At 35.9% G+C, this 12,520-nt stretch overlaps 1 protein-coding gene across 4 annotated transcripts; it reads right to left on the minus strand.

Moving 5' to 3' along the window:
- Positions 1–2,180: 2,180 nt before the first annotated feature.
- LOC104610529 (26S proteasome non-ATPase regulatory subunit 12 homolog A-like) lies at positions 2,181–10,064 on the minus strand. 4 transcript variants are annotated; one of them, XM_088895851.1, is made up of 10 exons: positions 9,481–10,064; positions 6,791–6,972; positions 5,888–5,981; positions 5,294–5,358; positions 3,812–3,849; positions 3,750–3,776; positions 3,565–3,677; positions 3,306–3,459; positions 3,129–3,206; positions 2,181–2,348 (listed from the first exon to the last, which is right to left on the minus strand). In XM_088895851.1, the coding sequence occupies exons 5-10, from the start codon at positions 3,830–3,832 to the stop codon at positions 2,331–2,333; spliced, it is 411 nt and encodes a 136-aa protein (XP_088751977.1). In that variant the 5' UTR covers positions 3,833–3,849; positions 5,294–5,358; positions 5,888–5,981; positions 6,791–6,972; positions 9,481–10,064; the 3' UTR covers positions 2,181–2,330. The 4 variants fall into 4 exon arrangements, with proteins under 4 accessions (XP_088751977.1, XP_088751976.1, XP_088751975.1 ...); XM_088895850.1 differs by having other exon boundaries at positions 5,874–5,981; XM_088895849.1 differs by having other exon boundaries at positions 3,750–3,849; positions 5,874–5,981; positions 9,481–10,058.
- Positions 10,065–12,520: the final 2,456 nt, after the last annotated feature.

Raw genomic sequence — 12,520 nt, forward strand, 5'->3', positions numbered from 1 at the left:
AAGAAGTGGAGTCGATGTTGTGGGTGGTGCAGTACCAGTGGCAACAAGAAGCGGAAACGAATCCTCGTTAAAAATAACAATGCGAGAGATAAAAACCTGTCCTGTAGAGCGATGTAAGCAAACATACCCCTTGTGAGAATTAGAATACCCAAGAAATACACATGAAAGAGAGTGATGTTGTAACTTGTGCTTATTATGTGGCCGAACATGTGGGAAAAATTCACACCCAAATGTACAAAGTTTGAAGTAGTACAGAGGGCAACCAAAATAATTTCTCAAACGGAGAGCATGACCCAAGCACCAAAGTAGGAAGCCGATTAATGAGATAAGCTGTAGTGGAGAAAGACTCAAACCAATATTTAGGAGGAACCCCAGCACGAGTCATAAGGGCAAGGCCTATTTCAACAATATGGTGATGTTTGCGCTCAACACACCCATTCTGTGCTTGTGTATGCGGTCAAGATATTCGGTGAGAGATACCCACATGATTGAAATAGGTTTCAAAGGTCTTCAATTCAAAGCCACCATCACTTTGAAAATATTTAATTTTAGTATCAAAAAGTAATTCAACATTGGCTTTGAATTTCAAGAATGTATAAAATGTTTCAGATTTGCAAATAAGAGGAAATATCCAACTATAGCGATTGAAATCATCAACAAAAAGAATGTAGTAACGATAGCTCAAAACATGTGTCACTGGAGAGGGTCCCCATAAATCACAGTGAATTAATTCTAATGGATAATTACTAATGGCATGATTTCGGGAAAAGGGAAGTACACGGATCTTAGCTATTGAGCAAGTTAAACAAAAATTTAAATCAATACTAGAAACTACTGGTAAATGCTGAGAAGAAATAATTTGTTGAGCCACTTTGAGAGCATGGTGACCTAGTCGATGATGCCAAATCTCAAGACTGGCACGACTACCTACAAATGTAGAAGGAGACGAAACTATAGCTGATATCTTGATTGGAAGATGAAACTGATATAAACCATCCTTATTCGGCCCTTGAAGAAGTATCATCCTGATGCATCGATCCTTAACAAAGAATTCATGAGGATGAAATTCAAAATAGACATTATTATTAGTAGAAAATCGGGCCAAAGATAAGAGATTGAAGGAGATCTGGGAAACATGGAGAATATTATTCATAATCAATGATCTGAAAGATAAATCAGAAAGAGCCAAAATGAGCAATCGACAAACCAAAACCGTCGCCAATAGAGACACGATCAGAATCATCATAGTCAGAATGTATTTGCAGTTTATTCATATTCGAAGTGAAGTGATGTGTCACACCATAGTCAGGAAACCAAATATCTGTATTCTGCTTGTCATGTCCTGATGTAGCCATAAACGCTAGAGGTTGTGGTCATTTAGGGTTCTTCAGTCTGTCAATATGTGCAAGGAGTTTTGGATAGTACTTAGCAGAATAATTTCATCCTTCACAATTGACAGGGATTATTGCTATATTTGAAGGGCTTTGAGGATCCATTTCCCATTTGTGGTAGATCAAATTTATTATATTTTTTGGAATCCTTTCTTTTAGAGGCAAGATTCGCAGAAGGAGAGCTAGCCTGTGTAGATCACTACAAGAAAAACATTCTAAGTCGGCGATCACATGACCGCCGGCTTAGATTTAAGGCGGTGATCATTGGTCCATCGTCTAAGTAGCTACCGACCTAGATCAAGACTGCTGCCTTAGATACAAGAGACCATCGCCTTTGGTGGCCGGTCCGGGTGGTCATAATTTCATTAACGCGGTGGTCTGTCAAGACCGTCGGCTTAATGTCATTAAAGGCAGCATTTTTGACCGCCGGCTTGGGTTTTGTCAAAAATTGTTTGCTTCCTTAGGCGGCGGTTCGGACCACCGGCTTTGATCCTAATTGACCGCCACCTTTGGTTTAGTCCAACATCATTTGCTTCCTTAGGCAGCGGTTCAGACTGCCGGCTTAGATCCAAATGACCGCCACCTTAGGTCGTGTTTATGGCTAATCTAGTAGTTTTATGACCGCCGGCTTAGATATATATATACATTTTTTAATGTTTATGCCAGGTTAATTCCGATATTTGTTGGTACATACAGTTTTTTATTAATTCATCACTTTAATACATGCTTAACAAATAATTCATGATAATTGATACATGAAAAGTTAACTTAAGAAACTTAAATAAAAAATGCAATTTAAAACAAAATATATTAATTTAAAGATTAATTAATATCCAAATCAAATTGTTCACATGCAATATCCAGTTGACAATAAAAATACAAGGACTTTAAAAAATTCAATTTATCGAATAAGGTTCACATCTTCAAAAGCAAATCCACTTAGCGTAATTGATGAACCTGTAAATCAAAAAACATATAAATTATTAAAGAATGTAAAGTAAATGAGATAACCATAAAAAAAAATGTATAAAAAAACAAGACATTCAAGGAGGCATCCTAATTTAGCATTCTCATATCAATAAATGAATTATGCAACTAGTAAATTAACCAAATCAAATTGAAACCTCTATGGCATAATGTAATAAAATTGTAGCACATAAAAGAACATTAGGATGATTGGTCTGGATTTAATAGATAAAAAAATGTAAAATATTTCAAATAATGAACCCAATCTACCCATTTAAAAGTAGTGCTATCTGTATCCTTGTGCTTATATGACCCTATTTACATATTTCACTATCATCAATAGAAGTTTACCAGTTGCCAATATAAAAAAGCTTATGTGATGTCAACAAACTGGTGTTCATGGAGTTTTTTTTCTATTTCACCACTCTTTCTTTAATATTTCAGATATGAAATCCTTCTATTTCCCCTATAACAAGATTGAATCCTTTTCTTCTTTACATAGAACATATACCCTATAGGGACTTTTCTCCTTCACAACCTACACAAGTCTATCTTTTTTTTTCATGTACCCAATGAAGTATATACAGCCAAAAGGACACCTCGAAAAGAGCTCTTCACAATGAAGTATATTTACCAAAATGACCTCAAGATGAATGTATAAGATGAGAATACAGAACCTGAAGACACCTTTTCGACAAATGAAAGAAAATCTACAAAATTAAAGGAATTGAATCTACCAAAAAAAACTTAAGAGGTATGTGGGTAACAAACCTGGAGAGTGAGACACAGCAGCTCTGCAAGTCTCTTCAATGTGATTCTAGAGTAATATTTTGACACGACTAATATGTTCTGAAAGCATACATGTCAACTAAATTAATTTGAATATCTAAAATCATAAAATCTTGAAAAATAATATGCCATATAACTGGATGTACACAAGCCAATTACATGCTCAATAATTCTCTGTTTTAGATCCTCTGCTGCTTTCTCACCCAAATGACACCCAAGCATCTTCTTTTCATTTTCAAACTCATCCTGATATGTCTCCCAAAGAGTATTCCACTGGATCACCTCCATTGTGGTCAGCTGTTTCAACAGCAACCTGAGTGGGCAGGCATGTAAAACAATAGATGAATAAAAATTAGATGATTTCTTGGAATAAAGAAGAAATTGGTATTAAAAAACACCAATGTCACCAAATATATACCTAAATTTTGGAATTTCACCTAGATTCTTATCCTCCAAAGTAGAGTTAAGAAGGCTTGACTGCAATGGATCATGTGGAGACAGCACTAAATACCAACAAATTTCCCGTAGGACCTGCAAGTGGGAATAATTGTCAGGAAATGCCAAGGTAAATAGGGAAGACATGAATTCAAAAACAGTACTTACTGGTATCCGTTGTGCCGGATCTTCTTTGACAGATGGAATCTCATAGATTGCCTTGCAGCTACGACAGATCTCAAGGTAATCATTGTTATGGGAGTGGTACCTACATAAAGGAAAAGAATCCAATTTGGGCTTCATTATGAGAAGAATGACAGGAAAAGAACCCCATTCAATACATAACGACCCATATCATTCTACTTAGCGGGAAAAGGATCATGGATTGGGTTCTCATTCTTCAGTTTTCAAGGTATATAAGTTACAATGGTATCTATCATCTAGCTTGTAAATATCTGCAAGCAAGACTTTGATCATGGCTGCTGGTAGCTAGGGTGCAGCACAACTTCTGCAGTTAATTAATTAAAGAGTGAATTACTTGATCGACTGATAGGTTTATCCATGATGACTAGGTGCATGTATCTTCATCTGTTATATAATTGCTATTGTTTATCAGTTTGAATTCATTTAACTCTCATACCCCACATAAAGACCACAATACAAGTCAAGTAGTTTATGTTTTTGGCTCCTTACCAGCCATGGTGTCCATCTAGTTGTGCATCTAATAGCAGTTATTTGGCGGGATCAACCTTCCTTAATTTAGCTGAACTGAATGATTCATTGCTTTATTTTTAGTGGATAAAATATTTAAATAATAAAGTACTCAAGGGTATAGTAGCCTATCCAACTATAGCTTCAGCCATTAAAAACCTCCCAACACCATGACTATGATGTTAATGACTTCTCAGTTCAGCCATTAAAAACCTCCCAACTTCAGCTTCAACTACTAAAAGACAGCAATAAGCTTCTCAGTTCAGCCACTTCAACCACTGTTATATCAAATGGCCCACAGGGGACCAAGTAGCAGTTTGACAAATTTGACTATGATGTTAATGGTTGCTTCTCAATATTGAATCAAACAGAGTTTCCAAACAAAATTTTTAATGCAGAGCTGAAATTAACTAAATACAGAATAGTACACAGAGATAATCTAACATGGAAGTGTTAAAGCTATCAGTGGATTAAGTGGTGGTTCAAGGAGCATAAGAAAAGAACAGATAAACCACTGATATGATAAAACACCAAGCGACAAAATGGTAAAACCAAATCCTAATTGAAACTAGTAAATAAAGGAATTAGGACTAGATGAGTGACCTATGCTCAAGATGGATGGGAAATAATGACAGATGTCATGATGCAAAGAACTTACTGGGTAGGTTTTTATGATAATTTCTAATGGGGAATGATCTAGCTATATGCTAATGAAATGATGATGAGGGTTTACACAAATTACATATGTTTTAAGTGAATTAATAACCAAGTAGATAAACTATAAAATTCAATAATTTAATATGTATGTGTTTCAAGTGCATGGGCAAGGGCAGACTCAAAGGATCTATCTGAATCTGAACTGCTTGGGCCTTTAAGATGGAAGTTATCAAGGAACTGCATATATACATAAGCATCCATAAGGAGTCAAAATAATCTACAGGAATAACATCAACAAACTGAAAGTGAAATTAACAAGATTTTCAAATGGAAATAGCACATACCCAATTGACAAGATGTGTTCTGCTATCCTCATTAAGTGTTTTGGCAGAAGTGAAAGTAATGAAGCCTGAGATAAGAAAGTAAATCTCCTTAGAACTATCATATCATGCAAATCCCGTATTACTTGGTGGGTACAAGAGATCAAATTAAAAAAAAAACAAATTATAATAAAATTTTCAGAGGAATAGTCTTTGTTTATGACCCCAAAAAGAGTTTGTGCCACTGTCACCTAAAGACAAAGTCAACCAGTCAGATACTTGTTGCCAACTGAAGATAGGTTTCCTCATTTGGTACACTATATACAAAAGTGCTTAATGTAGATTGCAAACTGTAAAAACAAAGTACCCATAAAACTGCAAAGTCCTTAAAAGAGTTTACATGGAATAGTGAAGAATCTTGTATGAGGAGTTGCAGATGATGTCTCCTTGGTTAAAATGGAAAAACATGACCAACTTCCGAAAAGTAAAAGGCATGCACATGTTGCACATGTACAAGAAAAAAAGATGTGATTGAGTTCATATGAACTATATATGACTAACAAGAGTATTTTAGATATGACTTGTGCTGAAGGAATATACATACATGGGGTCCATTACCTTGTCCACATTTTTCTTGGATCCTCACTTTCAGATTTGGGCTGGCTTTGTTTTAGAACATGGATCTTTATGCCATCAAATAATACATTTTTGCCTGTCAGTAAAGGGAAATAGTTTAGTACTTATAAAAAAAGGGAAATAATTCAGTACTTGTTTGGGAAGTTGAAGGTGCCTTTCAAGAAGTGAAATGAAGATCCAACCAAGCAAATGTAATCTATGTTTATTTATCTAATCTGTTTACTTTCATAAAACTCATGGGAGTACTTAGGTGATTGACCCCTTGGTATTTAGATCCTTTTGCATAGAAGCTACCACCAAGCATGTTTATGGGGAAACTATACTCATCAGAATTTACATAAACCATAGTCTGTAGCATACCTCTGACTAGATCATGATGGCTGATGCCATAAATGGTCTGAAATTCTAGGTTCTTGCTTTCCTATTTCTATCATCATTCATCTGAGACTGATGGAAACTTGTTTTGTAGTTATTATTTGCTCCTACACCAATACTAGCATTAGGACCATCAGCAGCTGAATGAAATAGCCATAACATCCCTGTCATCATCTGAAGTATGTGCACTTTGGACTTTTTACAAGTCCAAGCCTAGTGCATTTATACATTGGACCTAAATATTAACTTATTTCTTCAGGGATTTATTATGATCAGTCTAACTTAGTCTCATCCACCATGCTTCCTCCAAGCAGATATCAATGCTCTACCCTAACAAACTTCTCCAATAGCCCAAAAAGCAAACACAATTTTGGTAGATATATTGAAAGACAATTCTCAGTAACACTTGATGAGATTAGCAGAGATAAAAGCACAATAAATAAAGGTCAATATACAAGTGTCACAAGCAAAGAGAATAGCACATATGACTATTGCAAAGAAGATGCTTACAATGCATATTTGAAAGGATTCTTAGTAGACTTATTAATAGGTAACTACTAGCCCGATCATCACTCAGGGAGCTTCCATTAGCAGCAGCATCAGGATGGGTTTTCCACCTCCGCCTATTATGGCATGCCAGACGTCTCCGACAACTTCTCTTCCCTTCATCAAACTCTTGAAGAACATGAAACCTGACAATAAGTGAAACAATAGCAAAGTTAACTTCAGGAATAACATTTTTCAAGATACAACCATATAATAGAAAGATTTCAAAGCAATAACAATCAACATCAAGTCCCAAGTTGCAAAAACAAGGAACATATGATAATGGCCAAATGGTTAGACCATGATGTACTGATTGAGTTTTCTTAAAAGATTAAACACAATTAGCATCTCATATAACAGAAGGAGTCATCACGATTGTTCTATTTCATCAAAACAGAGGCTACCAAAGGAAAATCACAATGCAAGCAACTATATGGTATATGGGGTTGGCTGCATAAATGATGTTTTGCCTTTCCACTTCATTTAATGTCATATACTCAACTCAACAAAGCCTTAACCCAACTATATGGTATATGGGGTCAGATATTTATTGTCATATCAATAGTTAACTTGTGAATCATAAATCATTTTTGACTACCTCAATTTGTGTTCATTTTAGCCTCCCCATCGCTCTTCTTGATCCTTCAACTTGCATAAGATCACTTCTTCACATTAGTCCATAGTTGGCCTTTTATACACATCCAAACCCCCTTTAGTTGTGTTACCTCCATACACTAGTTGATCCTCTCCAAGCCAGAGCCACAGAGCCATGGTATATCGGTTGGCACATTTAATTACTGACAGTATTGTATTTTATGTACCAATCATAACTGGCAATTCAGGAAATGGTGCTGGTATAGTTTCTACTAATACTGTAATTAAAACTTTTATAACTTGTTTTTATTGCTGAATGGAGTGACAAATTAATTTTATCTACAGTAAGTAAGCCTTACAGCTTCTCGTTGTTCACTAACTTAGACGCTGTTTGGCAAGTCTTTCTAAATAGATTATAGATCTTTCAAAAGCTCAGCGGAACAAAATACCTGCAGAGTTTTTGAGAGCTCTTCCATACAGATTTTGGTCAGAAGTTATGGCCTAAAGACATATAACAAGACAGACAAAATCTGTACTTCCAATTTTTCTCTACACAATCATACATGTCATAGGGGCCAGACTCACCAGTTAGTGTTGCAAACCTATGGAATATAGGTCCAAAATTAACCCATTTGGATTTCAATTTTTTGAGAGAAAGGATGACTTATATTTCATTCAGAAAAAAGGAAGTACATGAGATAATGTTCAGCTGAGAAATGAAAAAGATAAAAGCCCCATAGAACTAATACAGACAGAGAACTCTCACTATACAAGCAATCCAAATGAGCACCAGATTTAGCTAGACCATCAACAAGAGAATTAAGTTCCCTAGGAATCCAACACAGGTTTCCATTCATAGAAGAAAAAATGTCTCTAGCTTCAGTCAGGTAATCTCGAGGGACCTCCATCTTTTCTCCTAACCACTTGATAGTGGTAGGATGACATTTTTATTTTTTAATCACCAGACCTGTTTGGATGACAATGACCACCCAATCAAATTTCCTTACTGGAGGATCCACCATGATTTCTTGATTGTCCATTAGAAGGCTGAACGGCATCTTTATCTTTTAATCATCAAACCTTGTATCACCTTTTTTTTAAGGGTAAGTGGGAAAATCCCTGGTTCACGAGCACGAGAACATAGCTTAGGCCTTAGGCTCTCAGAGAAGCCACTTTGTGTGAAAATTGTTGTGGGTAAGGTCCATATCAAGTCTACCCCTCCCAAGACTCTAGATATCTGGGACCAACATTAGGTAATGGTCCTAAACCCCGTATTGCTCTTTTGGCCAAAATGATCTCAAGATGGGCAGAATACTGCTCTGGCAAAATCCCCTGTATATGTGTTCCATGTTGCCATTTATAACTGTGTATATAAGATGTATTACTCCTTTAATTCTTGATTCAAGTATTTCTTCTCTTATTCTAGATTAATTTATTTATTTTTTCGTTGTGCAACACTTGCTGCAGCTTTTTCACCTCTACGATTAATTGCAGGAGCACTAGCTGGTTATGTTATTGTGACTTGCATCTTCTGTAACTTAAAAGTTCACCTACTGCGCACTCCAAGTGTTAACCAGCTAGCTAGCTTTCTGGATTGTATACTGTACTATTCTTATCAGAGAAGGTAAGCTTAACTAGTATCAAAGCACATTGTCCATACCTAACGAGTATCAAAGCTTAACTAGTCATACAGCCTACATACTTGTATTGTATACTGTACTATTATTTTCTCAAATGGAAAGATCATCTCTGTTTTGCTAAGTATTTTTCATCATTCTCTGCTTTTCTTTTCATTTCCTTTTTTTATTTATTTTCATGATATTATTTTTTTAATTTTAGTTAAATCAGTCCAACAAATCAATCTTACCACGTTAGTTCTTATGCTAGACATCAACTAAGAAAGCATAGCATATCTTGTGAACAAACATAATCATACTAATGTAATGAAACGATCAAAGGGGGAAATCTAATAGCATTTTAGGACTCACTAACTACCAACGAATGAGAAAAAAAAAAGATAGAAGGAGGGAAAATGGAGAGAACGACAGAAGGAATGTTACCTTCTCCTCTCTTGCTCGAACGAGAAAAGATCAGTGGTGCTTGCTTGAAGTTTCCTCCTCAAACACAAAGGGATTTTCCTTTCTTCGAAAAATAAAATCTCTGCTAGCTACCTTGCACGAACCCTAAGTACGAAATTTTTCTTTCTCGTCCTCTCTTAGAAGAACAAAAGCTGTGCTAGCTACCTTGCACGAACCCTAACCATTTTTCTTTCTGGTGAAGAACCTTGTCGACAGAACCTTCTCGTGAAGAACTTTGCAAGTTTGTCGACAGAACCTTGTCTTCTTCAAGTTTGTCTTCTCGTGAAGAACTCTTTTCGCGCGGGAGAAAAGAGTTTTCTCTACAATACTTCCCAAGTTTGTCTTCTTCCAAAAGAGAAATTTCTTGTCGACAGAACTTTGTATTCGGGCAGGAGAGCAGATTTTTGTTTGCAATGATCTCCAAGTCTTCTTCCAAATGAGAAATTGGCTGTCGAGTTCTTGTTAATAGCCTTCATCTTCGCGCGAGAGATTAATTGGGAGAAAAAATTTTTCCCTCCCCGCGTAACCGCGTTTCTCAAGATTAAACCGGTTTAATACCGGTTGGGTAAGATTAAACTGGTTTGGTTTCGATTTATTATATAATCTAGCGAATAGACCACTGCGGCAGGTTTTAAAACGAGAGCAGGATCTGATATGTCCCTATAGTGACGGTCAGAAAGGCCGCCGGCTTTGACTGTTTTTCTTATAGTGAATGTAATTACTAAATGAAGCAAACGATTTTCATGAGTGAAAAGCATACCTTGTAAGTTGGCAAATGATAGGTCATCTGTTTGGGTAATGATCGTCATAGAGAAAGCATCATAATCTGGACCAAGGCCATTGAGGGTATAATTAATTAACTGTGATTTGTCAAAGACTCACCGACTACAGCCAGCTTGTCACTGAACACCTTGAGTTTTGCAGATAATCAGTTATGGAGAGATCATTTTTTCGTAATGCTCCAAATTCGTTCCTAAAACCAATGGCACTAGTTGTTCCTCGATGGGAATAAAAGTTCTCAAGGATTACCCAAACTTTTCTGCTTATTTTGCTTCCTATGACCTGTGCCAGTGCTATTTTTGTTAGAAAGGATAGGAGCCAGCTGAAGATGTAGCGATCCTGCTTGACCCATTGTTTTATCAAGACTTATCTTACCAAGATATGTGTTATCCTTTACAGAGATAATTTACATGGATAACTATTACTAGGATAAGGGTTATCTACAAGGAGGATATATTCAATAGGAGAAGAACTTAATGTACAAGATAGATTAGGAGTCCTGGTTGGGTACGTGCATGCGCCATGCACGCACGTAATAGCTATGGCTTACTTGGGGAAGAAGAGAACTTGGCCTGTCACTGTTGTCTAATCTACCCCGAACCAACTAATCTAGCCTTCCTTCTCTATTGAATCCAGTCGTTTGAAGTTTTTTGGGGTTCTTACAAGAAAATGAGAAGTAAGAGGGTCTCACCATATCGGCATTTTGAGTCTCTTCCTTTCTTTTTTTCTTCACCTTTTTCTTTAACTTTTCTGTAAGCAAAAGAAGTGGGAAATAGAGAGAGGAGCTAAAAAGTTGCAGAAACGTGGCTTACGAACTGATTTCATCACTCTTACGCAACAAAGCACTTTCTTTTAGTTAGTTTCCTTAGCCTATTTAATCCTCTATCGCTATTTCGTGTGTATATGATTATAATCCTCTGTAACATCTTTCTAAACAATAAGAAAAGAGAGTTTGGTAATTTATTATTATGTGTTTCCTCCTTTCTCCCTTTTCATTTGCTCGTTTTTTTTTTTTTTTTAATTCTCTCTATATCCCAAAGTAAAAGCATTGAAGCGGTCGTAGTGTTGGGAATCGATGGTTTAATTAAGGTCGAGTTTGTATGATGGATGGCGGTTCTTGAGGTGAGAAAAAGATAGAATATTCTTTGTAATTTCTTTTACTACTTTCTCTTTCGTTGGTTGATATGAGTTGTTGGTAGTTTTAAAGGCATCCAGAGAGCTCTTTCTCTTTCTTTTTCTTTTTCTTTTGAGCATTTTCCTCAAGAAGTTTGAGTAATAGAAGTATGTGATTCTTCTATGATTGTTTAATCTCTCTGGGTTTGTTTTTATTTATTTGATCATGATATTGCCTGTGGATTTTTTAACATTTTTTATTGATGATGAACAATTCTAAATTGGAACTAGTTTTTGTTTTATTACAAGTGGGAACTTTGTTTTTCCTCTGTTTGGTTTGGTTTTCCTGTAAATTGTAAGTCGAAATCTCTGTTTTGTCTGATAGACAGAACTACGAAATTTTTATAAAGTTTTTTTTCTTCATAACAGCTATCTCATATCCAAGAAAAACTTTTTTTTCTCGACCGTTACTGTTATAAGAATCACTGTTGATATTGTAGAAGGGTTGAAGTTCATGAATGATAATGGTGTCGCATACATAGACTTAAACATACAGAGGATTAATGATGCCCCGACGATTAATCAAGGGCAATTTCATAATTTCATTGGTTTTCTGTCTAGGTCGGTGACGGAATGGAGGTTTTTGGCGATTTATTTAAAAGTTCAGGAGAGGTTTTTGTATTTTACCCGGAAAATTCTAGAGAAGGTAATAGTCAAGTCAGAGGAAGACTCTAATGGTGAGGCTAACGACATTGAAGAAATGTTTACCAATGAAGAAGTTGCCTCTACCACTGGCAGTAAGGTTGGGGGTAATCAAAATGAAGGTCGTTGAATTCATAGCCAAATTTAGAGAGGAAATTAGGCTTCATAGGATTGAATCGATCAAGAAATCAATTGGGCAACCCCATAGTATAAGTTCCTCAAATTAAACTTGAAGCTACTTTGCTTATGCACTATAAAATTCAAACAATATGGAATTAAACTTATCTTCTTATGTTCCTCCTCTTTTATGTTTGGGTAAATTCTTGATCAGTACCTTGAATTTTAGGGGTTGTGGGGTTTTCTCAAGTCAGTCCCTGAACTTCAAAACGTGTTTATGTAGTATCCAAATTTTCAGAATGTGTTTAAT

The sequence above is a fragment of the Nelumbo nucifera genome, chromosome 1, assembly GCF_055504915.1.
Source record: "Nelumbo nucifera cultivar China Antique chromosome 1, China Antique-T2T, whole genome shotgun sequence".
Lineage (NCBI taxonomy): Eukaryota > Viridiplantae > Streptophyta > Magnoliopsida > Proteales > Nelumbonaceae > Nelumbo > Nelumbo nucifera.